The sequence below is a fragment of the Neodiprion pinetum genome, chromosome 5, assembly GCF_021155775.2.
Source record: "Neodiprion pinetum isolate iyNeoPine1 chromosome 5, iyNeoPine1.2, whole genome shotgun sequence".
Taxonomy (NCBI): domain Eukaryota; kingdom Metazoa; phylum Arthropoda; class Insecta; order Hymenoptera; family Diprionidae; genus Neodiprion; species Neodiprion pinetum.
Window position 1 is genome coordinate 1289063 of NC_060236.1, and position 19573 is coordinate 1308635.

Consider the following 19573-nt stretch of genomic DNA (forward strand, 5'->3'; position numbering starts at 1 on the left):
GTCTACGATCTTTACTTCCGTTTGTCGCTAAACATCGAGTAAATTCCCGGTTGAATTCAAACGTGTCTCTCTCTCATTCTTTCTCTCTCTTTCTCTCTCTCTCTCTCTCTCTCTCTGTCTCTTTCTTTCCCTCTTTATCCGCTTATTATTTATTATAGTTACATATCATGCGGCAAGGTGACTAGAGTCGTCAAATAATCCTGGTTCAAGTTCGTAACTTACGACTTAGAGGAGACGAATAATACTCAATTCTAGAAACGCGTTACGAATAATAATCATCAATATTCAAACGACAGACAAACTGACGGCACCGCCGCCGCTTTTGTTTGACAATTACGTAGGTATCTACAAAATGTGTCATCGTCGTCCAAGTCTCGGGGACCTTGGTGTCAGTCGCGTGTATTCTTATCCCGAAATATAAAACAAAGAAGAAAAAAAAAATTAAAAATAGAAGATACCTCTGAATTTTTTTGTCTACCGAAATATCCACGAAGTTTTATTTTTTAATACAGAAACTGTTTGACAATATCATTGAATTATAAAGCGTTGGTGTTATCGTTATTATTTTATCCGGTACAAAGGGTCAAGATTATAATCGTAAATTTCGCAATTTATTCGGTGACTGGTTAGGAGAAAGGATTTATTAATTATAAGCCCGAAGTATATGTATAACCGTATATCGCCGAGCTTAGAAACTCCGCTGCGACTGAAACCTTTATAAACCCTTGTTTTAATTTCGTCACGTTGCAATTACCGTTGTACGTATATTATTTACGTAAACCGGAACGATATTTCAGTCTCGTTAAAAAGACGAGTCAGCCGCAGGTTACCACGGTTCATCGAAACTCGTTATCGAAAGTCGTACAAACGTTTGATTTTTATTTTATAAATGATCAGGTCCAGCCGGTGATCCAGGCATCATACAGCTACCTCCTTCCACGCTGTCGCAGCAGCAGCAACAGTTGCAGCAACAACTGCAACAGCACCATCAGCAGCAGCAGCAGCAGCTACAGCAACAACAACAACAACAACAGCAGCAGCAGCAGCAGCAGCAACAACAACAACAACAACAACAAAATTCCCACGGAACGCCGGCGTCAACGCCGAACTCCGGTGGGTCTTCCGTCCATCACCAACAGAACCAGCAGAACCAGCAGAACCAGAGTTCGCAGTCCGGTACACCGACTCCAACAACAGCGAACCCGCCGTCCTCCATCGATGGTCAACCCTCGTCCCAGCCGTCCCCGCGGCCATCGCCGCTCACCCCGTGCCTCCAATCATCGGGGCAGCTCAACGGCAACACGCAAGGTGAGTGCCGATCGAAGAATCGAACCATGCCCTTCTCCAAGCGTTGGTCTCTTGTCGATTTTTTTTTTTTTTTTTTTTTCGGAAAGACAGAGCGCCAGACGAGGATCGCTATAAACGTCCTTGTATAACTGATTGCGAGAGAAAAGTGTGACTAAAATTGTCTTGGACGTTGAATCGAGGTCGCCGTGATCATGAAAATGGTAACAAAGGTTAGCAATTTTTGGCTACAAGTCAAACCTCGAATAAAGTTAAGGTTGAAGAGGTAAACAACCATAACCATGTTGGGTTGTCTGTGTATCATACCTTTTTTTCTCTCTCTCGGACTTATAGAGACTCTCGGTTTTTTAAGAACTACTATTGTAACCCCCTTCCCTCAAAGCAGCTTATATTCCAGTAAGTAGAGCTAGTGAGTAAACTTATCCAACGCGAGGTTGGATTTAGCCTATCTTTATACGAACCTCGTGGTATTTCATTTCGTTCCTTGGTCCAGTCAGACTACACTATTTTCGTTGCGTGTTGAACTCTCGAGGAGTTCTTTGGTGGACGATACTGATTAATTTTGCTCTAAGCATCGTCCAATTCGATCCAATTGTACCAAAGTGTATATATACGTATATATATATGTACATCCATCATCTCGAGCCAATTTGTGCTAAGGGGGGTAAATCCGGGGGATATTAGATCTCGCATGGCGTACAGCCGCGGCTGGAAGACGAGTTATTACATCAACGTCCGACTTCCCATTCACGTTCAGACTGCGTACCTGCCTTATACGTGCGGATGATCGTCTCGACTTACCGCCGCGAGATCACACAGGGAAAATTGGTTTCCAACATTCGACGAGCAGAGTCAGCCTCTCTTGGGCAGTTTTTTTCTTTTTTTATTTATTTATTTTTTTTTTATTTTTATTTTCTCTCTCTGTCTTTGGAGAGTGTTTCAACCGCGAAACTCGAGTTCGCGGTGGTTCGTCTTCTTTGCGTACTGCAGAGAATTGTCTTACGACTGGTGGAAATGCTCGTCTGAGTACCTGGTGCACCGCTACTAGCTACTGAAGAATGAGGGAGAGTCCGACTTGCGCCGTACGATTTTAGTCGACTTCTCGTTTTTCTTCATTTTCTCATTTTCTCATTCCTCGCACCGTCTGACTTATTCTTCTTTTTTTTTTTTTTTATCTCCTTCTGCTGGTGGCTTGCAAACAGAGGCTAGTTAGAATCTCATTAGGGCTAGACGAATGAATCCTGATGCAGAGCTTCCATTTTTTCTTAAAGTTATGCTCGACCTTAACGTTCAACGAGTCTTATTATCAACTCGACTGATGAATGCTAATTATGTTACGCATGTATGTGGATTAATCTACGTCTGATATCCATTTTAAATTCTCGCAGTCTGAAATGAACGTCAATTAATCACCATCGGTACCCCAGAGTCTTGAAATTTGTACGTGAAAATTTTTTTAGAGAGCTCAACTGGGGATCGAAGAACAAAAGAAAAATAAACCATCAAATATATTTGAGTTGAATAGAAATCGAAGAAAAAGTCCTTGTTTCTCTTTTGTAGAGCATTCAATCGAATCCAATAAGTTTAAACTCTGGAAACTACGAAGTGAATTGCCGACAACTTTTCTTCTTTGCGTTCTTTGGTTGGTTGGTTTCCGGTAGTGAACTTCACCGGCAAAGCACTGATCGTAGCAAAGAAAATGTACGATCTATGTATACAGAACGACACTGATCAAATTTTATACGTTTTATCTAGCTTGAGCAATACCGTTGCTGTAAACGTCGCAAGAGCTTTTCTCGTTCTCTCAAATAAGCTTTAAACACTTGAGAAATATAGTATGAGTAGACATTTGTTTTGATCACCGGACTCCTCGTATCACCGTCTATCACGCTGCTGTTATAAGGTTATCGGGTTTCCCTAGCGTTGGTTAAACCGAAGCCTCAAAAAGTCTCCCTATTTTATCCGTATCATTCTTAATGCCACACGTTACGAGAACCCGACTATGTAATCAGAGTGAGCTGACCTTCTCTTGGAGACGTGATATACCTACTCTTTGATTTTAGGTGGGCAGATGCCATTTTATATTCGCCGTGATACGGAAAGTAGGGTTTTAGTATGTTAAAAAAACGTTGGATTGTTTTGCCACTGAAACATTGCAAAGGTAAATAAAAATGATACACATTTTCGTGGCAAGAATTCTGGTTTCAGGAAAGAAAACTTGAACGAACTTACCGCAAATATTGTACAATATTACAAATATGTACACGATGATAATATACAGCTTGAGGAATCAGGTCGTACTATTCGTCACAAAGCGTCGTCACTCGTAACGAAAAAGGATTTCCTTCGAGCTGAAATACTTCTCTAATGGAAGCACTCGAGAATGCCTTCGATTTATGGATCGGAGCAACGCCCAGGTGGGAATAGGAAGATCGTGTTTCACGTAAACGTTTAGAAAATGTAGCAGGTTGTATGACTACTGACATTTGCCACCACGTTGGTTAAAAGACGTTTGTTTTATCCGAGAGGAGGGAGAAATACGGGATACGTGTAACGGTCCAGGACATGTGCTGTGAACGACGACGTGTGAAACTCATTCGTTTATTATATAACGCGCCTAAATTAATCCCGAGTTAATTAATTCTCCTTGCGAGCTGCTTTCGCACCTAACGCGAAACAGCAGCTGTTGTGCAGACGTCTCAGCCTAACGAACATTGACGGGGACTTTGCGAGATGCCTGTTTTCCCGGAGTCGACGTTCGCCTTTATGTTTCCTGGGGAGTATTTTTTGTCCGGAAACGGTTTTCAGCTTTAAACATGAAAAATATGAGTGCGTTTTGCGGTACGCCCGGACCATGGGGTAAAAGCGATGCTGAACGGTGCTCCTGGATATCGACCCCCTTTTTTCCGAGACACGAAGGCACGAATGGTCTGCCAGGCAAACCCTGACTATCTTTAACGCCGCAAACGCCAACTCCGCCAGCTAGTCCACCTCCTCCACTCTACCAACCGCAAACCAACCCCTCGAGGAGCTAAAAGAACAGCTGCGAGCTGCAAAGACTACGGACAATTAGCAAGCGGCAGTCAATCCCTTCTGATGGTCTCCAGTGGTCCTGAAAATGTCCTTGAATTTTGCTTGTGTCCTAAAAGTATTCTATTTTTAATGTCCTTGAATGACCTGAAAATGTCCTGGAGATTTCCTTGCATTTTTTTGTACAGACTTTTTACTGGATACCGTGACGTCTGCAGGTTCTCACCTTGTTTGATTTTATCGTTTTGATCGAAGTACCGTTTCGAGTCGACAGCTATGACGGTTGGTTGCGTCTCGGAAACCTGGACTGCTGCAAAGCGTGTTGCGTAGCTATTGCTGCCTGGGAGCTCTCGAGCCTAGGGTTTCTCTTCTGGCCTCGATATCGATCACCCATTGCACCCAGTTTCATGGCACGTAACGTTCGCATTCCTAGGCGGCTCGAGTTCGGTTCCATCATCGTCAGTTTCCGTCAGTCATCCGACAGTTGAACTTCGCCTTTGACTTGCGGAATTCGTTCCATTATAAGTCACAATGATTTTTTTCCACCCGAACAAACGTTGTGGCGAAAACTTGTAAGATTGGCGGATGTATGAAAGAGGGCTTTGCGGACCTGAGCGAAAGTCGTTGCCTGTTGATGGTTTAGTTGGCTTCAATTTAATCAACCCCCTATAAAGCTTCGATCGATATCTCTGACAGGATTACCATTAAACTCTGCACTTTTCCACTAGCTGCAGAGTTGCAGCCTTGGCATCTGACGTAACAAATCGAACCCCTTCAGCTTCGACCTCTAAAATATTGTCGAGGTGCAACTTGAGCTGTCATTTTCTTCTTCATAGCACGCAGGCGGTAAGGTGTCATATTTTTATTTAAACGTCAGAGAACCCACGCTGCTTGAGAGTTTTTCGAATCACTCCGGAAGAGAAGATTTGCTCGCATGACTTTAGGCCGAGGTCATCAACGCGGTGAATTGACTCGAACCCCTTGTTACTGGAAGGACAAGGGCTTCTTTGAGAGTAGTTGATCAGGTGATCAAGGCTTCGTGACTCCCTACCACACCGGTACCCTTGACGAATGTACTCAAGCGTGCGGAGGCGCTTTGAACCTTATTCGGGGTCCAGAAGGGTCTCGAACCTGGTGGATGGCTGGATGGGGAATCGATGCTGGAGACAATTGAGGAGAGAAATTCTCGCGCAAATTGTTACTCAGACGTTCCAGATGTCGAATATGGGGTCGCCTTTAACGATGCTTTTTCTTCTTCTTTTTCTTCTCTTTTTTTCGTTTTATCCTTACATATTTTTCCGCGACTCGTGACTGAACATAAATACCTCGGGGCAAAATGAGGGATCGGTTTGAATGACCGTCCGGGGCGACGTATTTTCTAAATCGGGACTTTCGTAATCCTTGTTCAACCCGTGCGAGCCTCTCCCTGGATGAAAATAACAACGGTTATACGACTCTGCCGAAAAGAACAACGTGCAATAGCCACCTTGGGGAAAACAGAATTGTGTAAGCCCCCTCCGCCGTCCAACATTTTTTTAATTCTTTTTTTTCCTTTCTTTACGTCACACGCCTTTCTCCCCCTATTTTTCTCTCATCTTTACTCCATCCAGACACGCGCGTCGCTCTTCTTTCCCACGAGCATGAGAAGGAAGAGCCGCTTCAAGTGGCCGCGCGGAAAAATGGAAGTGAAACGCGAGGAGCGAGGTCGATACACATTAAAAAGTAAAGTTCCTAGTTACAGCCCTGTCTCAGGTGCAAAGGTTTCAACGTCTCGAGCAGGCCAAGAGTATGGGAAAAATGATGATCCGCTACTTCTTTAGTTACTCCATTCGTAAGGAATTCTTCGAGACATCGTTTCTTGGGTATAAAGAGATCACTTCCTGTCGTAAGAAGAAAGTTGCGTGTATTGGGTACAACTTGCGGTCGATAATTCGCCGGTCAATTTCAGAAGCGGAAATTTACACTTCGCGACTAATTCTTCCGAGAGCTTCTTGATAGTTCACCACTTCATCGACCTCGGTGTTCCCAAGAGTGTCGCGTGCAGGTGGCCAGAAAATTTAAAGAACCCTGGCATTGAATGTAGTGCCGTTATTTTATCCCCGACTTTTCTTCCCTTGATCCGGTTGTTGTTTATTTCCTCGTGGCTCTAATTCCCCGAGAGATGTTTCGCCCTTTGCTCGATGATTCGACCGAGTCGAGACGCTTCCTTCGTCCTAACGACGGGCAAACAGTAATCTCGAAACACAAACATAACGACAAGTGTGGGGGGAACGGGAATCTCGCGTCGTTTCCTGCTGCGCGCCCCTCGGCCATATTTCCTTGCAAAAATCACCTCTCTCACCTCCGACGAGCCAGATGTACTTCCGGGAAAATAAAACTCGGCCTCCACCTTCGTCCTTCATTTCTTCCGGCAGAAAAGGTGAACCGCGAGCTCCACCCTCCGACTGCCAGACACGAAACAAGTTTTGAATTTATGCCGCTTGTTCGAAACTCTGGAGGGTACGAGAGCTTGGCTAGAGACGACATTCGCGACTCTAAAATCCATTCGCAGCCACCCCATTTTTCCTCTTTCTCGATAATTCTCAACCCGCGTCCATGCAAATGACCCGCGAAATTTTCTCAGCATTCTCACATGTGTATCTTCATTATATTATTTTCTTATTCTTTACTTTTGGCCAATATGCAAAACGTGCTTTCCGGACCATTGATCCCGAATTGGTTTACTTGTGCACAGCTACGTGCTGTGTCATAACCATGAACGGAAAAACCAGTCTAGCTTACGTGCAGCATTGACAGACAGCTGCGCGAGGCAGATAGGTAGATGCATAATATACGAGATCCCACGAAAATATTCCATACGAAAATGTAGGTAGGTAGATCTGGGAGGGGATCCCATCCGGCGCTGCTCAGAGCTGGTCAAAAAGCTTTCATACAAATTGCTCCATTCTGGACGCTGCATACGGGATGGACACAACCGCCAACCGCATGCGAACTATAGGTTCTCATTGAAACCGCTCATGAGTACGAGATTTTTGAGGCAATTATCGGGTGCAAGCTTTGACTTTGGCGAGGTGAGCTTTAATTCCAAGCTTCACTTTTAGTTATCATTTTTTTTTTTTTCTCTCGTTCCCCACTTCCTTGGATTTTACCGAAACCTGCAGTGTAAAACGTGACCCAGATCTCGTGCTCGATATTTGTTTCTCGCAATTGCGGGTCGGTAACGGGTGGACTTGAGAAGTTTCACTCAAGTTCCGTACGCTTTACGTAGAGGATATTCGTTAACCCCGTGTATGTGCTACACTTGACATAATTTTCTCCGCATAGACTTTGCGCCTGGTTTTTTTTATGTGCTTTGGAACGTTTTAGCAAACGTTCTCCCCTTCTCCACTTTGATGTCCTTCGCTGTGTGACCGCTCTCACTCAACTTTGGGCTTCGTAGCTTTTCATGAGAAATAACTCTTCACCCCTTAGCAAAATGAAACTTTGACTGTAAATATCAATAAAACTGCCAATCCACTATATCCGAAAAAGAAGAAGAAGAAGAGGAGGAATAGGAAGCCTTAAAGATCAACGTGAATATTCGCCTTCTTTTCATTTATACCCACTCTTTTAAGCTCCCTGAACTTTTTACTTGAGTATGACGATATTCTACAGTAGATACTGAAATATAAGGTGGCCGTAGTACCTAAAGGCACTGCATCTCTCTCGGTCATGAAAAGTATCGCCGTATCGAATGATTGCGGTCACCATACCAATTGTCAGCTTTCTAAAACACTGCATTGAACAATTTGATTTTCAATCAATTCCCTCTCAATTAATCGATTCGTGATTAAAATCTGGCTTCGTGCAAATTTCGCTTATGGATATTCGATATTTGGTGCACACCTTGTCTACTGTTTAAAAGTGAGTGTTGACCAAAGTCGTAGGGTACATCTACCCTATTTCCCGCATGAAGAACCGCGATATGAAGAGTACATGAGGAACAGAAACAAAAAGGAGTGGATTGACAAAACTTGTCACAGTAATCGTACGCATTAAGTTTACTTTTGCACCGAAGTGTCATTGGTTGCAGGAACGCTTAAGATCGACTAATCAATGATCTTGCAATGTGATTTGTAGAAAGTTTTTTCACTGCCGCCTTATACTCCCTCCACTCTCTTCGATGCATACGGAACGCCAGTGCCATCTTATTTCAGGCAGCTATTTGTTTACATGTTATTTGGTCTCCTTGCGTAGTCTCCGTGAAACGCGAGTCCATATGAGCGCTGATATCGACAGAGTCGAGGTACCACCCTGCAGACTGTGGCGATATTGTGATAGGCGAGAGGGTTGAAGTCAACACTCGAGGGTAAGGAAGAAAGGAAGGAAGGAAGGCGGGCAGGCTGCACGCGGCATCGAGTTATTCGAGGTTCGACGTACTTCCCCGTAACGCACACCCCCGACAGCCGGGTGATTGTGGCGTGTCGGTGAGCCTATCGGAGGCAGAATCCAGCGAGCCGGGCTGGAAGGCACCGCGACGGCGACGGCGCCCCGACGCCAGTCGTTAGCCGACCTCCACGCGCCGCGTACCCTCACCCCGAGTCACGGTGCGGATACGAAACAGGAGAAGTTCGCCTTCTGCGCCATCCGCGATCCGCATCATCGTCATTGCCGTCGTTGTCTTTCCTCGCCGTTGGTTGTCGCCCTTCTTTCTCCCTTTCTCTCTCTCTCTCTCGAGCCCAGCTCGTCTCCATCCTCCGCCACCCACCCCTTGGTCAACCCTGATCGCTGCACCAGCCGCGCCCCCGCGCAGCAGCGACACCTTGCCTCCTGCCGATTGAACCGCCATGTGTCGTTGTCCTTTCGTCAACGTCGCACGTGACAACCGTGGACTCTTACAAGCTGCGTAGCTTGTGCGCCGACCGGCAATCGGCCATCTTGAATCAGCCAACCAATCGCAGCCCTTTTTTCGAAACTCATTCACTCACCGGCTCTTCAATTATCGTTCTGGAAACGAGCCACACGCTTCTTTCGACCATCTGTTTTACGGGTCGGAAAAAGGTTCTTGGCAATATCAGCAACGCGTTTAACGTTTCGGATTCCATTCATTTTGTTCAGTCTCGTCGATCAATGACCGAGAAACGTGTACAACCCGATACCTCTAACGAAGTTCGATTCGTTAGCGACACTCTGCACCGTCCAATCGCGTTTTAATGGTCTTCCCCGGTTTCGAGACTGCCTTTAATCTTCACGGTTCCATTAGCTACTTGTGCAATGTTAAGCTACCCTCCAACCACCCTCGATTGCTGATGCTGCCCAGAGTCGTAACGCATTTTCACTGATTTCTTATTCGTTATTTAGTCAGACGTGAGTCGTGTGGCGTGGCGGGGTGATCGGATGTCAAACAAATCAGTTCATATCCAATCGACGTTAGACCGAAGTAACATCATTTCCGTGCAGGTGAATGTTCAGCAGTCGGTGGTGATTTTGTACGATCAGTTATAGACCTAAGAGCGTTTTTGTTGCGAACAAGTGCACGTACCTTGTTGGTGGTGAATGATTGTACGTGATCATCCAATGCTCGGCAATCAGTCGATGTGTACTGTAGTTATGAACCGGTGAACACGTGTGCGACGCGTTCAACCTGTGATCCGAAAAACCGGTCGAGTGGTGGTTGACGATGTTTGTTGATTAACCAAGTGGACGTCATGACACCGCCCGGAACACTGGACAACAGCCAACATCGTACAGCCGGTGTTCCAGCTACGCTGCGCAGTCTGTGATACACGTTCTTGTCGTATCTCCCATGGTTGCTGCACCCAGTCGTTGACCTCCCCACTATACGGAAAAACTGTGATGTTTGATGCTGCAGTGGTGCTTTATGCGGCGCAGAAAAGGTTCGGCGTTGTGCTGATTTTTTTCCATGCATGTTGGACTTGTTAAACAAGCGGCCTCGGTGTTTACTGGTTCACCAGGGATTTTACCCTCATCTTTGACTTTCCTCCGAAACAATCCGTTACTTTGTACGTACGATGCGTTGCTACCTACAATTAGGCGAACATTTGCAAACCCGGTAGCGGATCCGGGTTCGCGTTATTGCCCACTCGCGTGACTATGGCACTGATACTACATTTCACTCCGATGTGTTGCGGTAGTGAATTTGAATTGCACCTCGTGCCTACGTGGAATTACTGGCTTTCCTATACCCTCGTTTGCTCGCTTTGTGCATATTTACCCGGCAATGCCGCCGCCGATCGATTCACTTCTCGACAATTATCGGTTCGGTATATTCACCTTGTGTTTTACTTTCGTACGTTCCGAGTGCTCGTCGTTGCCACCGCGATTATTATGCATACCCGCAACTCTGCGCAGCACACAATCCGCATTTGCATACTGAAAATCCTCCTCTGTTGATGGATGTGTACGGTAATCTACAAGTGTGACATAAATTTGGCACTTCGTGGAGATGCTCACACTCTCTCCCCCCCTCTTTCTCTCTTTCATGGGCGTGTAACAGGTACAATTGGACGACAGGTTTACGGTAGGGTTGTGCAAACCAGAAAAGGTCGCAAACTGCGACATTTTAATTCACGATGTTGCAACCATTACGCTAAATTACTTTCTCTCTTATTCACTATTTTCATTCCATCCGTTTAATCGGCATGACCTGGAATAGATTCCGTACAGAGCAGCCAGCTGTGAAATTGATCATTTCGCACTGCCAAGCAATTCCGATTATTGAAGAATCGTTTAAAATCGTCTTGTGCAGTCAAAGAAAAAGAAGTGAGGAATTTTCTTTTCGGTGTAAGAAGGATTATTTTTACGGTCGTTCAGGATACGCGTAAAGCAACGACGATGTTGACTGTAAATTAAACGGATAACCTGAAAGAGATATTTTGGACATTGCGTGAGAGAGCTTTTGTACAACGATAAAGGATCTACGGTGAATGGTTTAAAATTGAGATGTGATTTATAAGAGATGACAAACCTGTAATGTATAAGTTACACGACCACTGCGAGTGTAATCTATGAATATGAAGAGTCTTGTAGTAAACTACGAGCAGCGTGACTCCTCTTTTTTTCTTACCCTTTATCGTCGCTGTTTGCGACGGTAAATTTACGATGAATTTTTCATTCCATGCCTCTGAATTTTACGGTTTTTAGTGCGTTAACAGTATCGCTACACATCGTAATGCTGCCGTAATTAGAATAATTCTTTTTTTTTTCGGTTTCAATTTTCCTCTACAATTTATCCCCTATATTCTAACCTCCGATTTTTTGTTCTGCGGAATTTACCTTAGATCAAATTCTTCTTGCTGAACGGTCCATCTAACCTGGGTTTACAGTCTATGAGACAATTATTTACGCATGACATACTCAAATTTACCTCTCGACGTCAATTTTGAATTTGGTTTTTTTCCTCCCGTTACTTGTTATTTCGGGTTGAACACCTTTGAACAGCTTAACGTATAATATACTCGATAAATCACAAGGGGCTATTGTTTATACCGATCGTCGTCGATCAAGCGAACTTTTCAAATTACGCACGCATTGACCGTTGGCGTTTGATTTGTTATTGAAAATTCGGTGTAATTTTTCACAGTTAATTTGAACAAATGACAAAATTAGAATGGACAATATTTTCTACCCAATTCCGTCGCGTTGTTCGTTTCAGAATCGTCTTCAAAGGCATTTTGTGCTTTTCGCGAAGTTTCAGGAACCGACGACGACCCCTCTTAAAACCTCTGAATAATTTTACGTTTTAAAATGAGATATGCCGTGGATGAAAAAAGAAAAAGGGAGAAGGAATCTCACCACGGGTAAAAATATTACATCTCTTGCGTGATCGTTTATCCCGAGAGCTGATCTCGATCTAGCTGACCCAAATTTTACTACCCTTTCAGTGACGTATACATATATGCGGTTCGTTAACTACGGACTAAGTCTGAACTAAATTTTACCCGTTGGTTTAGGTTTAATTGAATCTCTTAGCCGCCCGATTACCCCAATGCCTGTAAATTTACTATACGAAAACCGCTTTATTTGCACATTCATGAAAGCTGCTGCTTAATTATTCTCTTCAATTCTTTCTCGTGGCTGATTTCTGATGAGTTCAAGATTGATTTCCCATGACATCGAAATTAAATCAATCGTCATTGGTGTACAGAGGTTTTTATCTACGTATACGTATTATTATGTTACGTTTGTTTGTTTGTCCTATACCATTCATTGATTCATCCGACTGCGATGAAACTTTGATCGATTATTTTGCGCACGGCAGCGACGAATTCTGAATTAGTAGAATCACTTTACAATATGTGGCACGCGAGTCGTTTCAACAAATGAGTGTGTTTTGTATAGTTTAACGACAGTTCGTGAGTTTTCGAAACGCTTTCTTTGAGTGGCATTTCTATATGTGGGCAACAGCTATAAATATAATATGTATAAAACTCCAGTCTTTTGTGACGTAAGTTCGCTTATAACTCAAGAACGACTGAAGCGATTTTTATTTTTTTATTTATTTTTTTTCAACCGTTAGCAAGATTTTGTTTTTTTTTTTATCCGAATAGAATTTTCATTTTATTACATTTAATTTGGATGTAGGCGAAATCGCGACGGGCTGCTAATAACGTATATTGCAACAATATAATCGTTGAAGCTCTTCTTCCGCATCGATATTAATTATCCGAAATATTGCGACGGTCTGCTGCTGCTGCCGTTACTTGAAAGAACTTCTCCGGTATCATTAATTATCTTGATAACATCGTGATATATACGTCACAGAGACGAACATTACGGTATAATTTTAGAAAAGACGAGGTAAAAAATTCTTGTTTTATTTTTATACCATATATATATATATATTTTTTTTTTTTTCGTCTCAACGACAAGGAAGGGCTTCTGAATTCACAAGTTTTGAAGGTGCGCAATATTCATTACTCCGTTTTGTTACATACCTACGGCATATTCTCCGCACAGTTGAGTAATCATCAATGTATGGATGAATGCAGCCGAGTTTGAGTAATTGAGAACTCGTTTCCTCTTCTCCTCCGTGTTATACCTGCAAACAGATTAATTTGCCAACTACTCGGGGCGTCATTAATCAACGGATACGTAGAAGCAGGGAACGTGGAACAGATCAAGGTCTTTTTCCGTATTTTTCACTTTCACTCTCCCTTTTTCTTGTGCCTTGTTTGTGTGTGAATTTGCCCTGAAATTCATTACACGTCGGTTTCTATCTCCGTAAATATCCATGCGAATAAAACGAAGTTTAAGGAAATTACGCGTCTGCACCAAGTCAGGATGGTGGAATCTCTGGGATAGTCAGAATTTCGGCACGATGGTTTGGAGCCTCGTCCTTTTTCTGCTTCCGTTAGAACGATACTAGATTAAATTCTTGTTTATTTAAATACCGGTCGACTGTGCGGCGGAAAACTAATTAGTTCGGTGGGTTTGTTCGCGGTTGGATCATCGGCTAGGTAACACCAAGAGTCGATGGATGGTTGTTTAAATTTGGTAGGAAGGACGAAATTGAAGGGGAGCTCTTGACCTCGTCTCCTAAATTCGTGATTAACGATGCGCGGTTTGTCCAGTGGTCCTGGAAATATTCCGGAATTTTCGTTGTCCTTAAAAAAAAAACTGGAAATATCCCTGAATTGTTTCTTGTTTTCAAAGGTTTCCTGCGAATGATATATTTATTTTCGGTCGCTGAGTAATTGTTTTTTAAAAGTGGATTCACGCTTGGAAAAACCAAAACAATCATAATACAATAAAACTATTCGTATCCAACATATTCTAACATCAATTTTGTTACGCTAAACCTTGTTACAAACATAATCAATTCAAAGTTTTCTCGTTGGACACAAAATGTGAATTTTTGTCAACCAGTGCTATTACACCTCGCAAATTTGCAACGCTTTCTTGATGCGTATAAATTTTCACTACATCGAAGATCTGTACGCTAAGCGCCCTCGGGCAGGCAGGCTTTTAACGAGTTGCGATATTCATGAGCGCTGAGTGTAATTTCATCGGTTCCACACTTTAGTCTGCCTGAGGATTCGTGTCCTTAAATTATCTCCGGAAATTCTTTTCGTTCTCGATTCTGCGAGCATCTTTCGTGTATTTCGGAGCTCGAGTCGGATTATTGCGAAGACGCGAGTAGGTCGAACATTAAATGTCTTACATCACTTGACTTTGTAAAATCAGGTATTATGTCGTAGAATTAATAATAAACGTCGTGGGTGTCGTTTGTTTGCTTTGTTTTGCAAATGTCAAGCCATTCTTGTAACAATTAACCCTTGAATTCTGTCCGGCTCCATCCGCCGGACCCAAAACATTATTCCAAATTGTTCGAGTCGCATTTACGAATTCTAACCCAGCCACGTAGACATTTGTGGAATTTCCGAGCCCCGAAGGTTTAATGACAAATCATTACGATCTAATTTTCAGCTGTAGCGTTACAATGCGAAACAATTCTTGCACAAGCAATTAACCGCTTGGGTAGAATTTTGATTGTAAAATCACTTTTATAAGATAAGTAAGTGACTCCGTCATCTTTTCAAGTGTTTGAGTATATAAATTTGCAAAGTGTTTTGCATCCGTGAAATTACGTTGATAGTTATCCATCGGATTATCGTCGATACAACGAAACTTTTGACGATTTACTTATCATCGCGCAAACTTTCAAGCTCGCCAAATAAATGATTTCTCCGTAACGTTGAGAAGCGGGGATTTTCTAAACACGTCAAAGCGGCTCGTTTTCGCCCCTTTGTCTTCATCGCCGTGGACGTGAAAATGGGCGAGGATTCGCCTCGAAACCCTCGACGAAAAACCAACGAACCAACGGTGCTGAAGAAGATACGTTTCGCCGCGTGAACGCGTTACTTTACTGGGTCGACCTCTGAACCCGACCAACTCTTTTTCTCCTGCCCACCCGTAGTCGTAAAATCTATCCATGAATAAGTCAGTGTCTCGTACAACGGCTGCGGGGAAAAAAAACACCCCCGGTTATATTGTACGGCGAAATTTCGTCAAAAGAGAAAGAAAGAAAAAAATTATAAAAATTATAAAAATAAAGAACAAAGATAAAACTTGATGAATTATGTGCAACTTGACTTTACAAAACTTTTTTTTTTTTTTCGACGATTCGCATAATCTTGATGATATTTAAAAACTGTCCGTCCGTCGTAAACTAGATCGATATTTTTCTTTCTCTTTCACGATTCTCCCGTTTCATCGTTATTTAATTCATGACGGTGTAAAATATTGCAAAAATTTACGCGAAACTTGACGTTACAGTCGGGTTTCAGCATATCATATACTAACGTTATTAACGACGATCAATTACCTCGCGTGTCTCCGCTTCGCGCCGTTTTTACAACCCGTGTTACATCACACGCCGAGTTATCAGACGACCTTCGCGTTTCAGGTATGAAAATACCTACCCACAACCACCCACGATGTTCCGTCTTATAGTCGTCTGATTTTCCATTTTTATCCGCGTCTGTTATTGCGGGGAAACCTCTCTGGCGATTCGTGAGTGAAGTGTGTAAAAAGTCATGGAGAAGGACAATACCGTGCGTGGATAACACTCGAGGAGCAGTGAGGAGAGAGAAATAGAAGAAGCGGTACAAGTGTACGAAAAAGGAAAAAAACAAAAAAAAAAGCAAAAGGGACCGCGATACCTGTTTGTGTGAAAATATACAACTTCTCACAGAAATTTTCTTCTCCATTCATAAATCTCTGCGCGCGTATTTCTGGAACTCGGCAATTCTTCGTTCGTACCTTCTTTCCAAGAAGATCTCCGTTGAACGAATGCGAAAACCTCGCGCGATTTATAACGTCGTCGTTGTTTCGTTTAACGCGTCCTCGTATTTATATACATATCTTCGCTTTTCGCGAATGTATCGCGCGACGTACATCGAAAAGGCATCAAAACTACTGCCGCTGATACACGTAGTCCAGGGAGATTGCAAATATCGATTTCTTTTGTTCTCTCTCTCTCCCTCTCTCTCTCTCTCTCTATATATATATATATCTATCTATCTTTCATTCATCTTTTTGTGGTTTTTTTTCTATATGTATATCCTTTTCCATCCAACCGCAACGTCGAATTAAACTATCCGTCTGCATCGAATTTCTCACATTGACAGCTTCGACGACGCGAACGTCGGTGAAAATTTATTGCAACTTTTCTTTCTTTTTTTTTTTTTTTTCCTCAAATCGATTTCCGATATACGTGTGACAGAAGAAGGTTACGTAACATATATATATATATATATATATATATATATATACAAGTCCGTAAGGTGTACACGTAAAAATAAGTTGAAAATATTAAAATATCGGTATTGACTTCCAAATATTCTTCTACCTCCTTCGGGTTTTACAACAATTTTTTTTCACTATACGTCAAAAAAATTTTGAGTGCATCTTAAGAAAAAGAAAGATAAAAAATGAACCGCGGTTAGAATTCCGTAAAGCGGGAGAAAGGGAGGCAAAGATGAATTCGTATGTTCGCTGGTGGCGCTCATCTTGATTAACGATCAGTCCCGATATCTTCTCGTCGAAGCTTTTCGCCTCCCGCAGCAGCCTCTGCGGATCAAACCCATATCGCTGATCCTGTTCCAACGTTTCTTCTCGAATCGGTCAGCCAAATACTCGGATCTGTTCGTTTGTTTGACGGAGCCAGAATAATCCATCTTCGAAGCTGCTGGGGAGAATCGACGAGGAATCGGCGCGGTATCAATCTCATTCTCTCTGGGAACGTCGCGCGTAACTTTATACCTGAGTCGTTTCGTTGGCGTGGAGTTCGGAAGATCGGAACCACGTATAAGGTGAGCCGAATTCGTAATAAGAAGCGTGTCACCCGCCCCTGACGACAAGAAGATGAATCCCCGTTTTCGTCTCGCGGGATAAGAGGAGGGGGAAAAAAAAAGAGGAAGACTGTATTTGCGAAAGCGAACAAACGACGCGAGGAATTAAGCTGCACACGATCCTTGTCGAGTTGAAACGACGCTAAATTTAATGACGAACGGATCTCTCGTTCAGTCCTCGTCAAAAAACTTGCCGCTTTCGAGTTGGTTGTTTTAGAATAAAATGCTTAGGGCGGGGAAGAGAAATATTGAATGAGGTAAAACGAATATTTAGGAATAATGTATCAAAATTGTTGTGAATTTTCTCTGTTATTTAATAACTAAAAACATAATCTAAAAAAAAATAATTTAATGGAAACAAGAAACTCAGATGTACATTAATTCACCTTTTTCAATGAATTATTTTTTTCTACCGGACAAGAATTTCGAGTTCCAAGGTGCCAATTTTTTTTTTTTTTTATACGTTTCCAATACACTGCCAAATACCCTGTAAAATTTACAGCGGAATCAAAGGTTTCGCATTGAAAGGAAAATTATTTCCATTTTTTTTTCCCCTCTGAAAATAGTCATTCTGACGCCATCAAAAATATAACACGTATTGCATCGAATAGTTCGTGTAACGACAAAACTTTGTTGTATTAAAGTTTTTTTTTGTTTGACTTCAATCTTACATAATATACGGGTTAGAAAAAAAAAATAAAAATATTTCCGAAACGAGTGAATTGAAAAATCTAAAAAAAAATTCACGGAGAGTAACTTTGAGTTGTACTACATGGAACAGATCCTAGAGGATAAAAAAAAATAAATAAATAAGTAAAAAGTGGCCGAGTTGGCGGAGATCGCTCCCATATATCAATTTTTTAACTTAAATCGCTCTGAAATTATTCAAAATTTAAGGTATCCGTAAGGGGAATTTATTTGACAAATGCTCGATCAAGTTTTGATTTTCGTTTCACCAAACTCTGTGATAAAATTTGAATTAAATCGGCAAATATTTGAATTCATAAAACTTACACGCGTTATACCTGTATCTATACCACGTCGCAATGATCTTGAGCGCATGCGCGTTATCGTCGTCGCTTCTTGCGGTAGTAATCATACCTACGCGAAATACACGGACAACGGTCATCGTACGTCGTTTGACGTATACCAATTTCGTCGATCAGACAGCTCGGGATTCGTGATTGGAATATCTAATCGCCAAGGTAAGATATATAGATTCTACGTACCTACGACCCAGCGGACAATAAAACCGATCGTTCGTTTACGGGCAACGTCAGTAGTTTCGATGCTTGTATCACGAAGAAGCGCGGAGAGTTATCGTTATCGACAAAATGAGATCGGGTAGAATATTTTGCAACATAAATTATACTCCTTCGTCGATTATCGTTCGTTCGGGCTTTTACGCAAAATAGAATATATCCCGCGCACTCGGCACGATTTTCCGTTATTTATACATGTGTATATATATATATATATGTATATCGTACCGAGTGGGAGTTTGATCGATCAAAAACGTGCGTCCGCCGTTCAGTCGCATATAATTAATAACCGTTAACCGATGACCGTACCTGGTGGTCACTGGACGACCACCACCTCTAATTAAAGATCGAAGACCGCAGTGCCGAACGCGACTTGTGCCGATAACTTCCGGTTTCGAAATCCCGCGGCTTGTGTTGATCGGTGTAAGGTTGGATCCGATGATGGGATACATCATGGGGTGTTCCTGCTTCAAAGGCTCTGGCCTCTCGCATCTCTTTCAAGGTTTGTTACCGCGGATCGTTTGCCTTTTGGATCAACCGAAAACGCCGGGCTTTTGCTTTTGATAATTTTCATCCGGTTGTATCGAATTCACGGATCAGCCGATTTGTGATAAGATTGACTATTCGGTGTTCGTTCGAATGCCTGATGCGGTGCGGAAATTTAATTACGGACTCCGGTTGCCCGTTATTCGTTATCACAGTGGCTGTAAGATACCGCGTTAAGTTACAGTGTTGTCAGTTTTTTTACTTGCGTAATTATTCTTTATGCTGTGTCGGTCGAGGAGTCGTTCACTTGAGAAATCGTTGAACCATTTCATACGAAATCGGACAGGCAATCGCTAAAAGTCCCTGGAAATCGCTCGAATCCCATGATTCATGTTTTCCACAAGATTTCTCGTAATGTGTAGAAAATCGCGTGATTTCGGGAATTTCCTTTTCAAGCAAGCAAACGTTTATCGATACAAGTGAAAAAAGTTTTAAGTGTTCGCAAAAACGATTGCGAGAGAAGAGAGAAGTTATTCGCAAATTAATTATTGTTAATCTGTAATAATTAATCAATGTTCGTTTCTCGACAGTCTGGAAATCAATGACTTCTGAAATTTAGAAATCAAGTCCCGACGA

The 19573-nt window shown here is 42.5% G+C and overlaps 1 protein-coding gene across 1 annotated transcript in view; it reads left to right on the forward strand.

Moving 5' to 3' along the window:
- The first annotated feature begins 167 nt into the window (after window positions 1-167).
- Window positions 168-19573, forward strand: part of LOC124219830 (phosphatase and actin regulator 1) — a 76746-nt gene continuing 57340 nt past the window's right edge. The window contains exons 1-2 of the mRNA XM_046627993.2: window positions 168-177; window positions 898-1308. Of these exons, the coding sequence (XP_046483949.1) occupies window positions 168-177; window positions 898-1308 (421 nt within the window). The remainder of the gene's footprint in view (window positions 178-897; window positions 1309-19573) is intronic.